The 12367-nt window shown below is 32.9% G+C and overlaps 1 protein-coding gene across 1 annotated transcript; it reads right to left on the reverse strand.

Annotated features, from left to right (window-relative positions):
- Window positions 1-1055: 1055 nt before the first annotated feature.
- On the reverse strand, window positions 1056-5103 carry LOC18031925 (pto-interacting protein 1). The gene is made up of 7 exons (XM_006419185.2): window positions 4382-5103; window positions 3150-3499; window positions 2922-3048; window positions 2478-2751; window positions 1821-1953; window positions 1589-1675; window positions 1056-1375 (listed from the first exon to the last, which is right to left on the reverse strand). Exons 2-7 carry the CDS (start codon window positions 3480-3482, stop codon window positions 1259-1261), a joined length of 1071 nt encoding a protein of 356 aa, XP_006419248.1. The 5' UTR covers window positions 3483-3499; window positions 4382-5103; the 3' UTR covers window positions 1056-1258.
- Window positions 5104-12367: the final 7264 nt, after the last annotated feature.

Below are 12367 nucleotides of genomic sequence, written 5' to 3' on the forward strand. Positions count from 1 at the left end.
GTGGTAATGTTGTATTATTATTATATCATTTTTTATTGAATAATGAATATACTGGGTGAAACCAAACCAAACCAAATCAAACTATTAAACCCAACTGAACCAAATTGAATTAATTTGGTTCGGTTCGGTTTTATAATTTGATTCCTATTTGATTAATAAATTCATGAACTATTTTCATGTGGGTTTAGTTGGGACTAGATAATGTCAAGAAAAATATTTGTCCATTTATAATATCTTCCATAATTTATTACACCATTTTATTTATAACTAAAAAATTATTTATTTATTGTTTTTAATTAAGTAATTTATTTTTTATTCATGATTTACTTAAAAGTTATTAATTAATTTATTATTTTAATAATTTTATTTAATAAATGATATATCTCATTTGAAATGAAGTATAATTTAAATAATTTATACTTCTTTATTTGTGTGTATATTTCTTATTAGTTTTATTTTTAATTAATTATAATATTTCTTGTTAAATATCTATAAATAGTTGATATTTAAATTCAAATATTAATGTAAATACTATTTAATTTCATGTAAATTTAATTTAGCACAATCCAATATGATATTATACTAAACATAAGTCAACACTATATATAATCCAACTTAATCTAATCCATTCTAATATAGTCCAATTCTAATAGCTAGTCAAATCCAATCCTGTTTGCCAAACATAACCTTAGTGTGTTAAGTTGGCAAATAGTCATAGAACAAATGGTTTAAAGTATATCTTAAGGATAAAGATTTTCTCATGATCTGACCTTTCATGAATTTTTAATGATCTTATGTTATATGTATTTAAGTGATAGAATATGGATAAAATTTAACTTCTTCATTTTCTTTATTTATTAACTACCAATCACTCATGTGTATTTTTACTTCAGGAGGAGATGAGATCATGAGAGAATGCTAATCCATATCTCAATCATTCAAATATTTTGAAGAAGTTTACAAGTTGCACAATTATGAAAGTCAAGATGCAAATGCTGAAACAATTCGGCTTAACAAGAAGCTCCAGTAAGTGATTCCGAATCTCTTAAAAAACCTAAAAGAAAGGGGTGATCTTGTCACTTGCATAATTGAATATATTTGAGAATTCGATGTAAGCACAAGGAAAAGCAAGAAATCTCTCAGGCAAGTACCAAAAGTTACATCGATATTCCCCATTTACAAAACAAATTTCAATGAAAATGCATCCAAAGAAATTTGCATAATTGAATTATTGGTGGCAATTCACAAGTGTAGTAGTTCACTTTGAGGGACCTGAACGAGTGTTCAACAGAGGCTGGAGGGCTTTGAGTATGATACCCATATTTGGACGAAAATCAGCTTCATACTGCACACACAAGGCAGCAACAGCAGCCATCTGTTCCCAGCATGTTAGAAGAATAACAAATTGATTACAAAGACTGAATACCAATCAAAATCTGAGAGAATAAAAGTTGTCCAATAGTCGATTAAGCTCATTTGATTACATTCACAAGCCAACTGACCATTCTAATGGGCAATGCCTGTTTATATTAAACTCTGCAAAAGAAATGTTCGAGCATTCACTGGTTTTAAACTTTTTCTTCCTTACCTTTGCAATTGCCTTGGGAGGGTATTCTCCACCGAGTTTAGTATCAACACACTGCTTCACCTTATCTTCACTGAGTTTCGGTGTTGCCTAAAACAATTCAAAATTACAATAATCAGCTTGAATGAAAGCTTTGAAATCAATGATCTCTACCTACCAATCATTTTGAAGATGAAAAATATGTGTAAACAGAAAACTAGTTGCTGGAAGAAAGAAAATGAGATGAAGTTAGTACCCATGTTACAAGGCTCTGCTGTCCCCGTGGCAGGGTATGATCAACGGGTTTTCTCCCGGTTAAGAGTTCCAGCAGGACAACTCCAAAGCTATAAACATCACTCTTTGAACTCATCTGTCCAGTCATAGCATATCTGCATCCAAAATCATGAAACTTAGACCCAAGAATTTCTTGGCACTTCACAAAATACAATTAAAAGGAAGACAATTTGCCGAATCAAGGTTTCAAGTGTCAAAGTAGTTCACACTGTGAGTCCATTGACTGCCTCATATTCACATGTTTAGGGTGGTGGGCAAAAAGCCTGAACGTTCCAGGTGTTAAATGTACAAACCAAAATTTCCTTTTCCCCATCTTCTCCCACTAGCACATCATCTACTTTTGCAAGCCAATAAGTACACACATTGATATTATTGTACAAGATGAGATATTTTATATTTGTTGCAATCATCCATGTAGTGGCTATTTCCATGCGGGTGGGGGCACGGGGGTGGTAAAAGGAAAAAACTAGCAAATGGTGCCAGCCTAAGCTTGACTTCTGTGTCTTAACTTGCTGTTGGAACATCATTACACATAATGAAATTTAAAGTTCCATTTTAACGAGATACAAACAAAGAAAGACGGAAAGCAAAACATTTGAAGAGCAAAAGAAGAGCTTACTCTGGAGCATGATAACCAAAGGTTCCAAGCACACGTGTGGAATGTAGACGAGCTGCTGCATCAGGGGCTTGATTTGACAGATCGAAATCAGAAATCTTAGCAATATCATCATCAAAAAGTAGTACATTGCTGGACTTTATATTACGATGGATGATACGAGGCTCAGCCTTTTCATGTAAATATTCAAGTCCCCTCGCTGCTCCAACAGCAATTTTAACTCTTTGTGCCCATGACAAGACTGGACCCGGCTTCGCCCCTTTGACACCTTTCTTTCCTATTTCCACAGATCGAAAAATGTTAATTTGATTACCAAGGATAGGAAAGAACATCAGTAATTTGAAAATTCCAATAATACTAAGCTTTCTCACATATGAACTATCACACAGAAACAATAATATGATTTTTGAAGTCATTTCCCAAATTTATTTATAGAATAAAACTTACCATGGAGAATGTCATGAAGAGATCCTTTAGAAGCATGCTCATAGGCAAGCACACGAAGAGGTCCATCAACATAATAACCAACAAGCTCAACAACATTTTCATTCTTAAGTCTTGATACCATGGAGACCTATAAAGTCACGGCGGCAACAATTATATCTAAATCAGAAAGCAGCACGCATTGTAACGTGATAAAAACAAAGCAATGAAGATAATGTTTCAAGGCCGAACCTGTGCTAGAAATTCTTGGTCCGGTTGCTTACTGGAATCGAGCTTCTTGATGGCTGCAGCACGCCCACTTCTTAGAACACCAAAATACACTCTTCCATATGAACCCTCACCAATCAAAGAATTTGTACCAAAATTATCCGTTTTCTCCTTCAGCTCGTCCACTGAAATGACAGTGACAGCTATAGGTTGAACAGTTACGGTTTTCATTTCTTTTGCTGGAGCTTCTTTCACGTAAAAACCTCCAGGGTTACCGGCTGGGTTATTTGGCACAAATGGTCCGTTTTTAGAAGCTTTACGGATATCATCTTCTTCACAACAACCAAAGCAGCTCATGATAGTTTCTCCTCAGTCTAGATAGATAAGCCAAAGTATTTTATTTAACTTGCAAATGAAGAAAATTCAGCACTTGCAACATGATTACATCAAATAAGGGTGACATAGATTTCAAGAGCGCATTATCACTAACAGAATTCAATTGTTCAAACTCTGTTGGAGATTCAATAGTAACCCAAAAAAAGAATGAATAATTTACCCAGATTAATGTTGCTTTTTGAGTTCATAAGGCACAAAATATTAATGCTAATGAACCAAACCATTTTGAAATGTCATAATCACAGAGCATGGGACATGAATAATGACCATGTGGTGGTTCTCAGACTCAACCAGGTGGCAAGAAGTTCTAAATTAATATTAGAACGATTATTTTTTTTTTTAAATTATTCGACACCTAAGTTAAAATTGACACATTGAATTAATAAAAGTAACTCCGTTTTCCACCATATAAAACAGTAATAAGTGTAGCGAATCTTGTCATGATCAACCACGTCCAGTAAGTATCATCCAAATTAGCCACCCAAAAGAAAAAAAAGGGGAAAAGAAAGAAGATACATTATCAACCAGAAAGCCATATCAGTAACGAAAATTTCTTGTAACTAATACAAAGGCAATATTACAATACTATATATTTCATTGTGAGTCAAACTAATACTTGATCAATCAAGAAAAGAAAAGTCAGCTAAAATATTGTTGTTTACAATAGTTATTCATATGAAAGGAAGCCAGAGAATCATACAATTAAAAAAGGAAAAAAAAAAAGTAATTTATTTGCTCTGTTTTCTCTGCAGACAACATAAAGAAAGAAAGAAAGAAAGAAAGAAAACATGTGAAAGCCAAGTGCGCAAAAGGAAAATGATAATCAAAGCAAGAGGGAAGAGAGCGGAGAAAATTCTCACCTCGCAATGAAGAGGACGATTTTGGTCGTGATTTAAGGGGTGGCTGAAGTGCACAAGATGATCAGATTCACAGAGAGAGAGAGAGAGAGAGGCGTTGGTTCGACTTGGAGAAATTAGAGAGAAAGTTCAGTTGATTGAAAAGAGATTAGGAAGATGCCTTGCAAATTTGTCAAATTGGCAGGAAATTGTCCCTATAGCTTCTTGGCAAAGCTTTGAAATTTGTCTCCGACTCATTACTCTCTTTTGTACTTGCTTCCGACGTTACATAGAGAACCAAAACGAAAATTCCGCGTTTTACCCTTTCCTTTTTTTTTTTTTTGACTAATTACAAGTAGACGACGACGACCATTACTGTTGACTTTTGGCTACAATTATTTATTTATTTATTTATTTAATTGCAGACCCAGTCATGAATGATATTGGCTGGCCAAAACAAGGAGATATGAGCCACGATCTAGTTAGTACCGTACTCGAGAAGGAGTCGTAGTAGTAGTGTGTTTGCCAGTGCCCCTGTGCCAGTGCCATATATCATTTCTGTTCCAGTTTCTGTTACTGTTGGGTCAAGAAAAGAGAGAGGGGAAAAAAAAAAAAAAAGGCCAGAATGGATCAGAACAGAGCCCCAGAAAAAAGGGCAAAGGGAAAATGGAAGGCTGGTTTGGCACTTAGCAATCGACAGACAACACAACAGGGACGAGACTTGAGTTGAGTGCTTTAAAGCTTAATAATACATGCCATGCATGCATATTAATGAATAGATAAATGTAACACCCTAGGTGAATCCCACATCGGTAAAGCACGGGAGAGATGCTGGGTTTATAAGGGGTGATCCATACTTTAATTGGCAAGACGCATTTTGGGGTGTATGGGCGCCCCAATAACAAATCCGTGCTGGCCTTGTTAAGGCCCAAAGCGGACAATATCTGGTTAGGTCTGGGTTGGGTCATGACATTATGGTATCAGAGCGGCTCCGCGTGTCCTCTTGAGCGATGGTGGGGCAAACCTCAGCGAGGACGCTGAGTCCCCAAGGGGGGCGAATCCCACATCGGCAAAGCACGAGAGAGATGCTGAATTTATAAGGGGTGATCCACACCTTAATTGACAATGGTGGGGCAAACCTCAGCGAGGACGCTGAGTCCCCAAGGGGGGCGAATCCCACATCGGCAAAGCACTGGAGAGATGCTGGGTTTATAAGGGGTGATCCACACCTTAATTGACAAGACGCGTTTTGGGGTGTATGGACGCTCCAAGAACAAATCCGTGCGGGCCTTGTTAAGGCCCAAAACGGACAATATTTTGCCAGATCTGGGTTGGATCATGACAATAAATCTTATGCCTACTCGAAAAGCAGCAATGAATATTCGTACTAGTAGTGTAGTATGTTTGTGCTGGAATTAGCTGGCGCATGTAGTGGAAATTATCAATTACATTACTGTTACATCCCACTTGGATTTTGATTACTAGTTTGAATTTATTGTTTGTACTCTTTAACTCTTTATGTTGTTTTCTCACAACAATTATTATATTAATTTTTATTCTATGTACCTTTGATATTTCATTCATTCTAAGAAGCCATCATAGGAAGCAACAAGCTTTGTTCCTCAAATTAATTTGATTGATGATCTTCTCTTCATGTTCTTCTTTTGATAATTGATATACGTAAAATAACTATTATTGGATTTGGCTCTCTCTCAGTGTCTCACTCTCGTCATAATCAATAAAGAACATCGACATAATAAATTAATAAAGATTCTAACTTTTTTTTTATGTGAGTCTTGCTAAATTATATTTATTGTAACTTACATTCTAAGTAAAACAAAATAAAAATTACACATGCACCGACCTGACCCACCACTCACATCATTATTTTTACATATTTTAGTTAAGATGCAAGTCGCAAAAAATGTAACTTAACAAAATCTTTTTTATATTGACTAACACTGACACTTGAAGTCACACTCCAATTTCAGTGTGTTAACTTTAAAATCACAGCAGCTATATATACGTATATGGTTACTAGGCGATCATTTTTGCTACAATATTTTGTATAGGTTTGGTGGTTCTTCAAAAAATCAAGATTCCGACCAAACATTTGTCCACTTGTTTTCACGATGTTGGTCTGAATCTTTGATATTTTGACGGACCGCCAAACCTAACTAGGAAGCAGGAATCTTTGCGTTGGGTATTTGGCCCAGAGCTTGTTTTCATGATGTTTTGTTGCATCAAAAGTTAGCCCTGTGACCAATGGGCTGAGCCACGACTGTACACAGCCACTTTAAAATCCTTTTAAAACCCCCTCCTGTACGTGTACCCCATTGTAATTACATTGAAAACTCATTCTCGTCTAAACACACCCATTTCCACTTCCACCCTCACTTTTAAATCACTGTTAAACTCGACAAGGATTCCATTTTTTTTTTTTTTAAATTCTTCTTCTTCTTCTTCTTCTTCTACTTCTAAAAGTCGGAAAGCGGGTGAACTTCTTAGTCGTTTGAAGTGTGTAACAGTCTGCTATTCTACTAAGAATAGCAACAACTTCCACATTCAAAGCAAGAAACTGGCAGCTTAACCAGATTTGACAACAATATATTGTTGAGAGGGATGAAGATCAACATCACGAAGAAATCGAAGAATTTGATCACAACGAATCGTAACACTCCATTCGTCAAGTTTTTGCGATCGATCTTATTATTTGCAATGAAGAAGCGTCCTGAAGACAGAACATATCTTACCTAAGCTCTTGTCTCCCCCTCAACAATCAATAGCAAAATCCAAAAAGATGATGCAAGTTGATTGGTTAAAAATGTCAATTTATTGAACGAGAGTTTTATTAGGATTTTAAAGGGGGTGTGGCGCTATTTGAGCCCACCAATTTACTCCCTACAGTCTACGCCCTTTTTTTTTTTAAATTACAAATCTTATTATCTAAATATTTTTTTAAAAAAAATTAATTAATCAACCATTTCTTCCCTTTCTCTTCTCAACTTCATAAATTTTCATCAATTCATTCACATATATCTTTTTAATTGTAAATAATTGTATCACTAATTATGAGAACAAAATCCACCGTTTGGAAATGAGTATTAACAAATTTCTATCAGCCATAAAAATTAATGAATATTAAGAAATTAATTCTTACCAAAAATAAAAGCTAACGAATATTAAGAAAAAAAATTCTTATATATAGAAAGCATGAATCATAGATCATGATATATTAAAAAATGTTAAAAATAAATTCAAAAGAGAGAGAAATCCAGTATTTAGTTTACAAAATATGAGAGTGAAGATAGAATATACAATTATAAGGTGGGAAAAAAAAAATGATGAGTGATGAATAATTTTAAGATTTTAAATTTTTAGTAATAATTTGATTTCTTAAAATGGATGCAGAGAGGGATTTAGTGAATTCAAGTTGTTCTATTCTTGTTAATACCACCACTCGTTATGAATACCCCATCTTTTGTCTTATGTAGACCTAAAAAATATTAGAAGAAAATACACAAAATCAAAGGAAATATAATTTTAATACATAACCCACCACCACCGTCACCGTGTTGAGTTTTGAATGAAAAGGACAGGAAATAAAATTTTTACTCTAATGATTGAATTTCTCTTTTCCTTCTACTTTCTAATTTGTCAGACATTGATTAGGTCTAATAATTACATATACCGTTGTACGTTGTTTTTATAATATTCTCTGCAATTCTAAGGGCTCGTTTGGATTATTTTTTAGGAGTATTTTTGAAAAGTTTAAAAGTAATTTTAAAAAGTAAAAAATTAATTTTGATATTTATAAAATTTTTATAAAGATTATTTTTAGTAAAATCATCCCATTCATGAGTAGTTTTTTAAATTTGATTTTAAGAATTATTTTTATACTTAATCTAATTATATATATATATATATATATATATATATATATATATATAAACTCTTTTATATATTATAAAAATCCAAATATTACTTTAAAGAGATTATCACCACCACCATCATCATCAATTATATTGAGATAACAAAATAAAAAATAAAGTTAATAATAAAATATATTTATTTTAATTATCAATTATTATATGTAAACAATAAATAAATAAATATATGTATATTTTAGTTGGTCATAATTTTGGAGTCACTATTCAAAAATTCAAGATGTAGTATTTAAAGCTATTGCAATTAATATGGATATTACGGTCAAATGGAAAGGGGGGGAAATAAAAAACACTTTCTATTAATTAAGCTTTCATATTCTTGGTCCCAAGTTTCCTTTATGGCTTTTTTTTTCATAAAGATAATGAAAAGGGAACGACAAAAACTAAATTGGTTTGAAGGTGACGCCAAGCTTTGTCCTAAAAAATGAAGAATAATATTTGTCCTAAAAAATATCGCGAATGAACCGAGCCACTTGTTGTTTTATCGTTTCCTCATTACCAGCCAACTGCTTTTTTTCTATTGGGACCAAGCCAATGCCCATATATTCATTTTAATATATATATAAAAAAAAAATGAACAAACATTTATGCTCGATGAACTAACTTGTTCATGAACTAACATTTATGCATGCTCGATGGTATGGAGAATATATATATATATATATATACAAAAGGGTTAAAGTTTAGATGAGAAGCAACTTTAATTCCTTAGCATTAGCGACTAGCAATGTGTTTGAAGTTGACCGTATAAGCATCCATCCATCGCGGCATCGCCCATGTGCTTGCTGGGTGTGCGTTAGTGGAGAGCAGTTAATGTTGATTAATTGATAGCCGAATAGGAATAGGAGGACGACGACGACGGCCCTAGCTAGCCCGATCAAAAAATCTTGAGAGAAAATTAATAAATTAAAACAAGAAGAGAAGAGAAGAGAAGAGAAGAGAAGAGAAGAGAAGTTATATATAAATAAAGTAGAAGGACATGCCCTTGGCTCCATCCTTGCACAATGCACCCACCATTCACGTGAGCTGCCCAACCATTTGGTCTGCAGGGACCGCATCATGATCGATCATATGTTATAGTACTACGATTAATTCTATTCTAAATCTCCATTTAGGTTTTGTAAATTCCTCGTCAATTTATCAGAGACGCACCGTGCCAAGTATAATATGATTGGTGTATGGATAAGTGCTGCAGCCTCGAGACTGTCATTGCGAACAAAAAGAGACCTGCTGAAGCTGCTGTACCCATGATCATCATGGATCATGATAATGATGGAATATTTACTATCCTAAATCGAAAATAAGCTAATTAAATAAAAAAATGATGATATTGATGGCTGACCCATCAGCTGACAGACACATTGATTTAAGAGAAACAAAATTACCAACAGCGGCATCTTTTTGGTTGAAAAAAAAGAATTGGATATTTTCAATATAAGCCTTTTTTTTTTGGCTTTTTATTACTAGTGTAGCTACACACACTCATAGTAATTAGAGTAGGGTCCCTATTTTGTAGATAGAGAATTTTAATTTTGGAGGGCATCACGTCTTGTTTTGGTAGTACAGGATATGTTCTTGTCGCCAACCATAAGGCCACAGTCCATACTCCATATGTAGTCTTCCCTTGGCAAAACGGAATCAGTAAATGACATAAACGGAATTAGTACAGGACGAGGTGACATAAGCATGCAACTGCACCGCTTCACTACTCTCGCATCTCTGTCACTCTGTCTGTGTAAAGATTAATTTGGCTATATATATATATATATATATATATCAAGGACTCCCCAATTACAGTTAAAAACTTTCTCAATTCTTTTTTCTTATTTAATTATTATTATTATTATTATTGATATTAAGATTCTAGTTAATGAAAGATTTTGACATGTGACTAAGATGTGATTAACTAATTACTTTTATACTTTTTTAACAAAAAAAAACATAATTAATTAAGAAACCTCATACATACATGGTATTACAGATAGCTAATGCCTTTTAGTTTGAGTATAGTCTCCTTCTTTTTAGACTAAGATATTTACAAGAATAGAATCAAATCTCAACATTAATCTGATCTGAATTTACCCACGTTTTTTTTTTTTCTGGTAATCAATCTTCTACCTTGACCAATGAGTCAATGACCGACCACCATCACAAAGATAATTAGTTTGGATTTTTGTAAATTATAATCCCTTGATTCATTTAAGTTTGGCTAACAAAATTACTTAAATGCGTCGCGCAGTGAGAGGCCAAACTTTTTGTCCCACAGGGAGTTTTAGGAAAGTAAGGGTGGTAGCTTCAAAATCTCTTTCTTTCTTCTAATCAAACAAACAAGGGCTCCACCGAACTGATGACTATGAATACTCTCAATCACCTTGTCCTGCTCCCTTCCTCCTCTCAATTCTCAATATTGATGCCGTGAGTATATGATGACTTTACAGTCTTGCGGAACTACAGCAGCGCAAATATTTGCAGTCACACTCATCACTTTTGTTTATATTTTCTATTTGAGTCAGTTGTGCTTTAGTAGTAGCTCACTGTTATATTCACCGACATAAGTAAATTCAGCTATGAAAATGAAACCATAAACTATTAAATATATAACTACAAATTTATAAGACACTTAATTAGCAAATGTTCGTTGCGGCCAAAGAATAAGCGAGTATTTGTATTTTATCTTTTAAACTAATTTAGCTTCTTCTTCTTCTTCTTTTTTTTAATCTTTTCTTAAGTTAAAAATATGTTCATACAATTACAGTTAGCACAATGGGTCATCAAGTCATGTTCGTGTCGAGTTAAATTTAGGTCAACCCAAACACGACCCATTTAATAATTGGGTCAAAATTTTGAAACCCTAACCTGATACGAAAAATAAACAATTACCCAATAATCCACTTAGTGTTTGTATATTTAACAAAATTTATATAAAATATTTGTACACTATTGACACTCACACACCAAATATTACACATTTATACTATTGACGTTCTAAATATATATAAAAATTTTATGAAAGAAACAGTGTATATGTTAATTTTTCTAAAAAAAAGGAGAGAAAATCATGTCTAATAGTTGAGTTTTGATAATAAGAACCTCTAAATTAAAGCTCTGTTTGGTACAATTTTTTAAGTAGAGTTTTTATTAGAAGAGCTTTTATAAATAGAGTTTTTACTAAAAAAAAAATTAGTTGTTTGGTTGTCAATAAGAGTTTTTATTAAAAATTTATGAAATTACTTTAATAGGCAAGTTTTTTAAAATTATGTTATGAAAAAAAAATAAAATAAAATTGTCAAATAAGTAGAGATATTTTAACATTTTAAAAAAAATTTCAACATGTACTCTCAAAAGTCCAAAATTTAAACTTTTGTTAGTAGAGACAAAATAATTTATTTAAGTTTCAAAAGGTCTATTAAAAAAACAACGAAATACCAACAAAAAATATAATAAGAGATTAAGAGATTAAATAAGTATTTATGATTATTAAATAAAGTCATAACAAACAGTTACTAATTTAAAATAAAAAAATATAATTATGTTATTAATCAAATAAATAAGTCAAGAATATTAACCTCTAATACAATAAAAAATTATGTCAAACTTGTATTCAATTCATTTAATAATAATATCAAATTTTACTTATTTATGCACATTTATTTATATCCTATTCACATGGAATGACCGATTTTACCAGCTCGCATACGATCACCATTCAATGCATGTCATGTACTAACTAAATAATAATAATCACTGATTTTCTTTTGAAAACAAAAAGTGATATAGACTTTGTTGTGAGGCAAACGACGTGAAAGGAGTGGCATCCAAATCTGTTTCTGTTGGGAACGTGTGAGATGCAGTGTACCACTTTTTTTAAATTTTAACCGAAAAAAAAAAAGAAAAAAAGAAAAAAAGGTGTGAACTTAAAATGTGAAAACTGAAAAAGTGAAACTCGTTCTTCTTCTTCTCGTCGTAGAGGGGCGGGACAGCCTGACAGGTAGCAGAAGTGACGCGGTGAGACATCCAACAGTTTAACCGCAACAAACAGTTAAGGATTCCTGCCAATGACAAT

This window comes from Citrus clementina, unplaced genomic scaffold (assembly GCF_000493195.1).
Source record: "Citrus clementina cultivar Clemenules unplaced genomic scaffold, Citrus_clementina_v1.0 scaffold_9, whole genome shotgun sequence".
Taxonomy (NCBI): Eukaryota; Viridiplantae; Streptophyta; class Magnoliopsida; order Sapindales; family Rutaceae; genus Citrus; species Citrus x clementina.

Bases quoted from the DNA above. Each gene is read 5' to 3' on its own strand.
- LOC18031925 (XM_006419185.2), bottom strand. From the start codon at position 3,482: ATGAGCTGCTTTGGTTGTTGTGAAGAAGATGATATCCGTAAAGCTTCT. The intron at 1,954-2,477 runs GTAAGCTCTTCT...TTTTGGATGCAG, and splicing joins TTTGGTTATCATGCTCCAGA to ATATGCTATGACTGGACAGA. The intron at 1,676-1,820 runs GTACTAACTTCA...GAATTGTTTTAG, and splicing joins AGCAGAGCCTTGTAACATGG to GCAACACCGAAACTCAGTGA.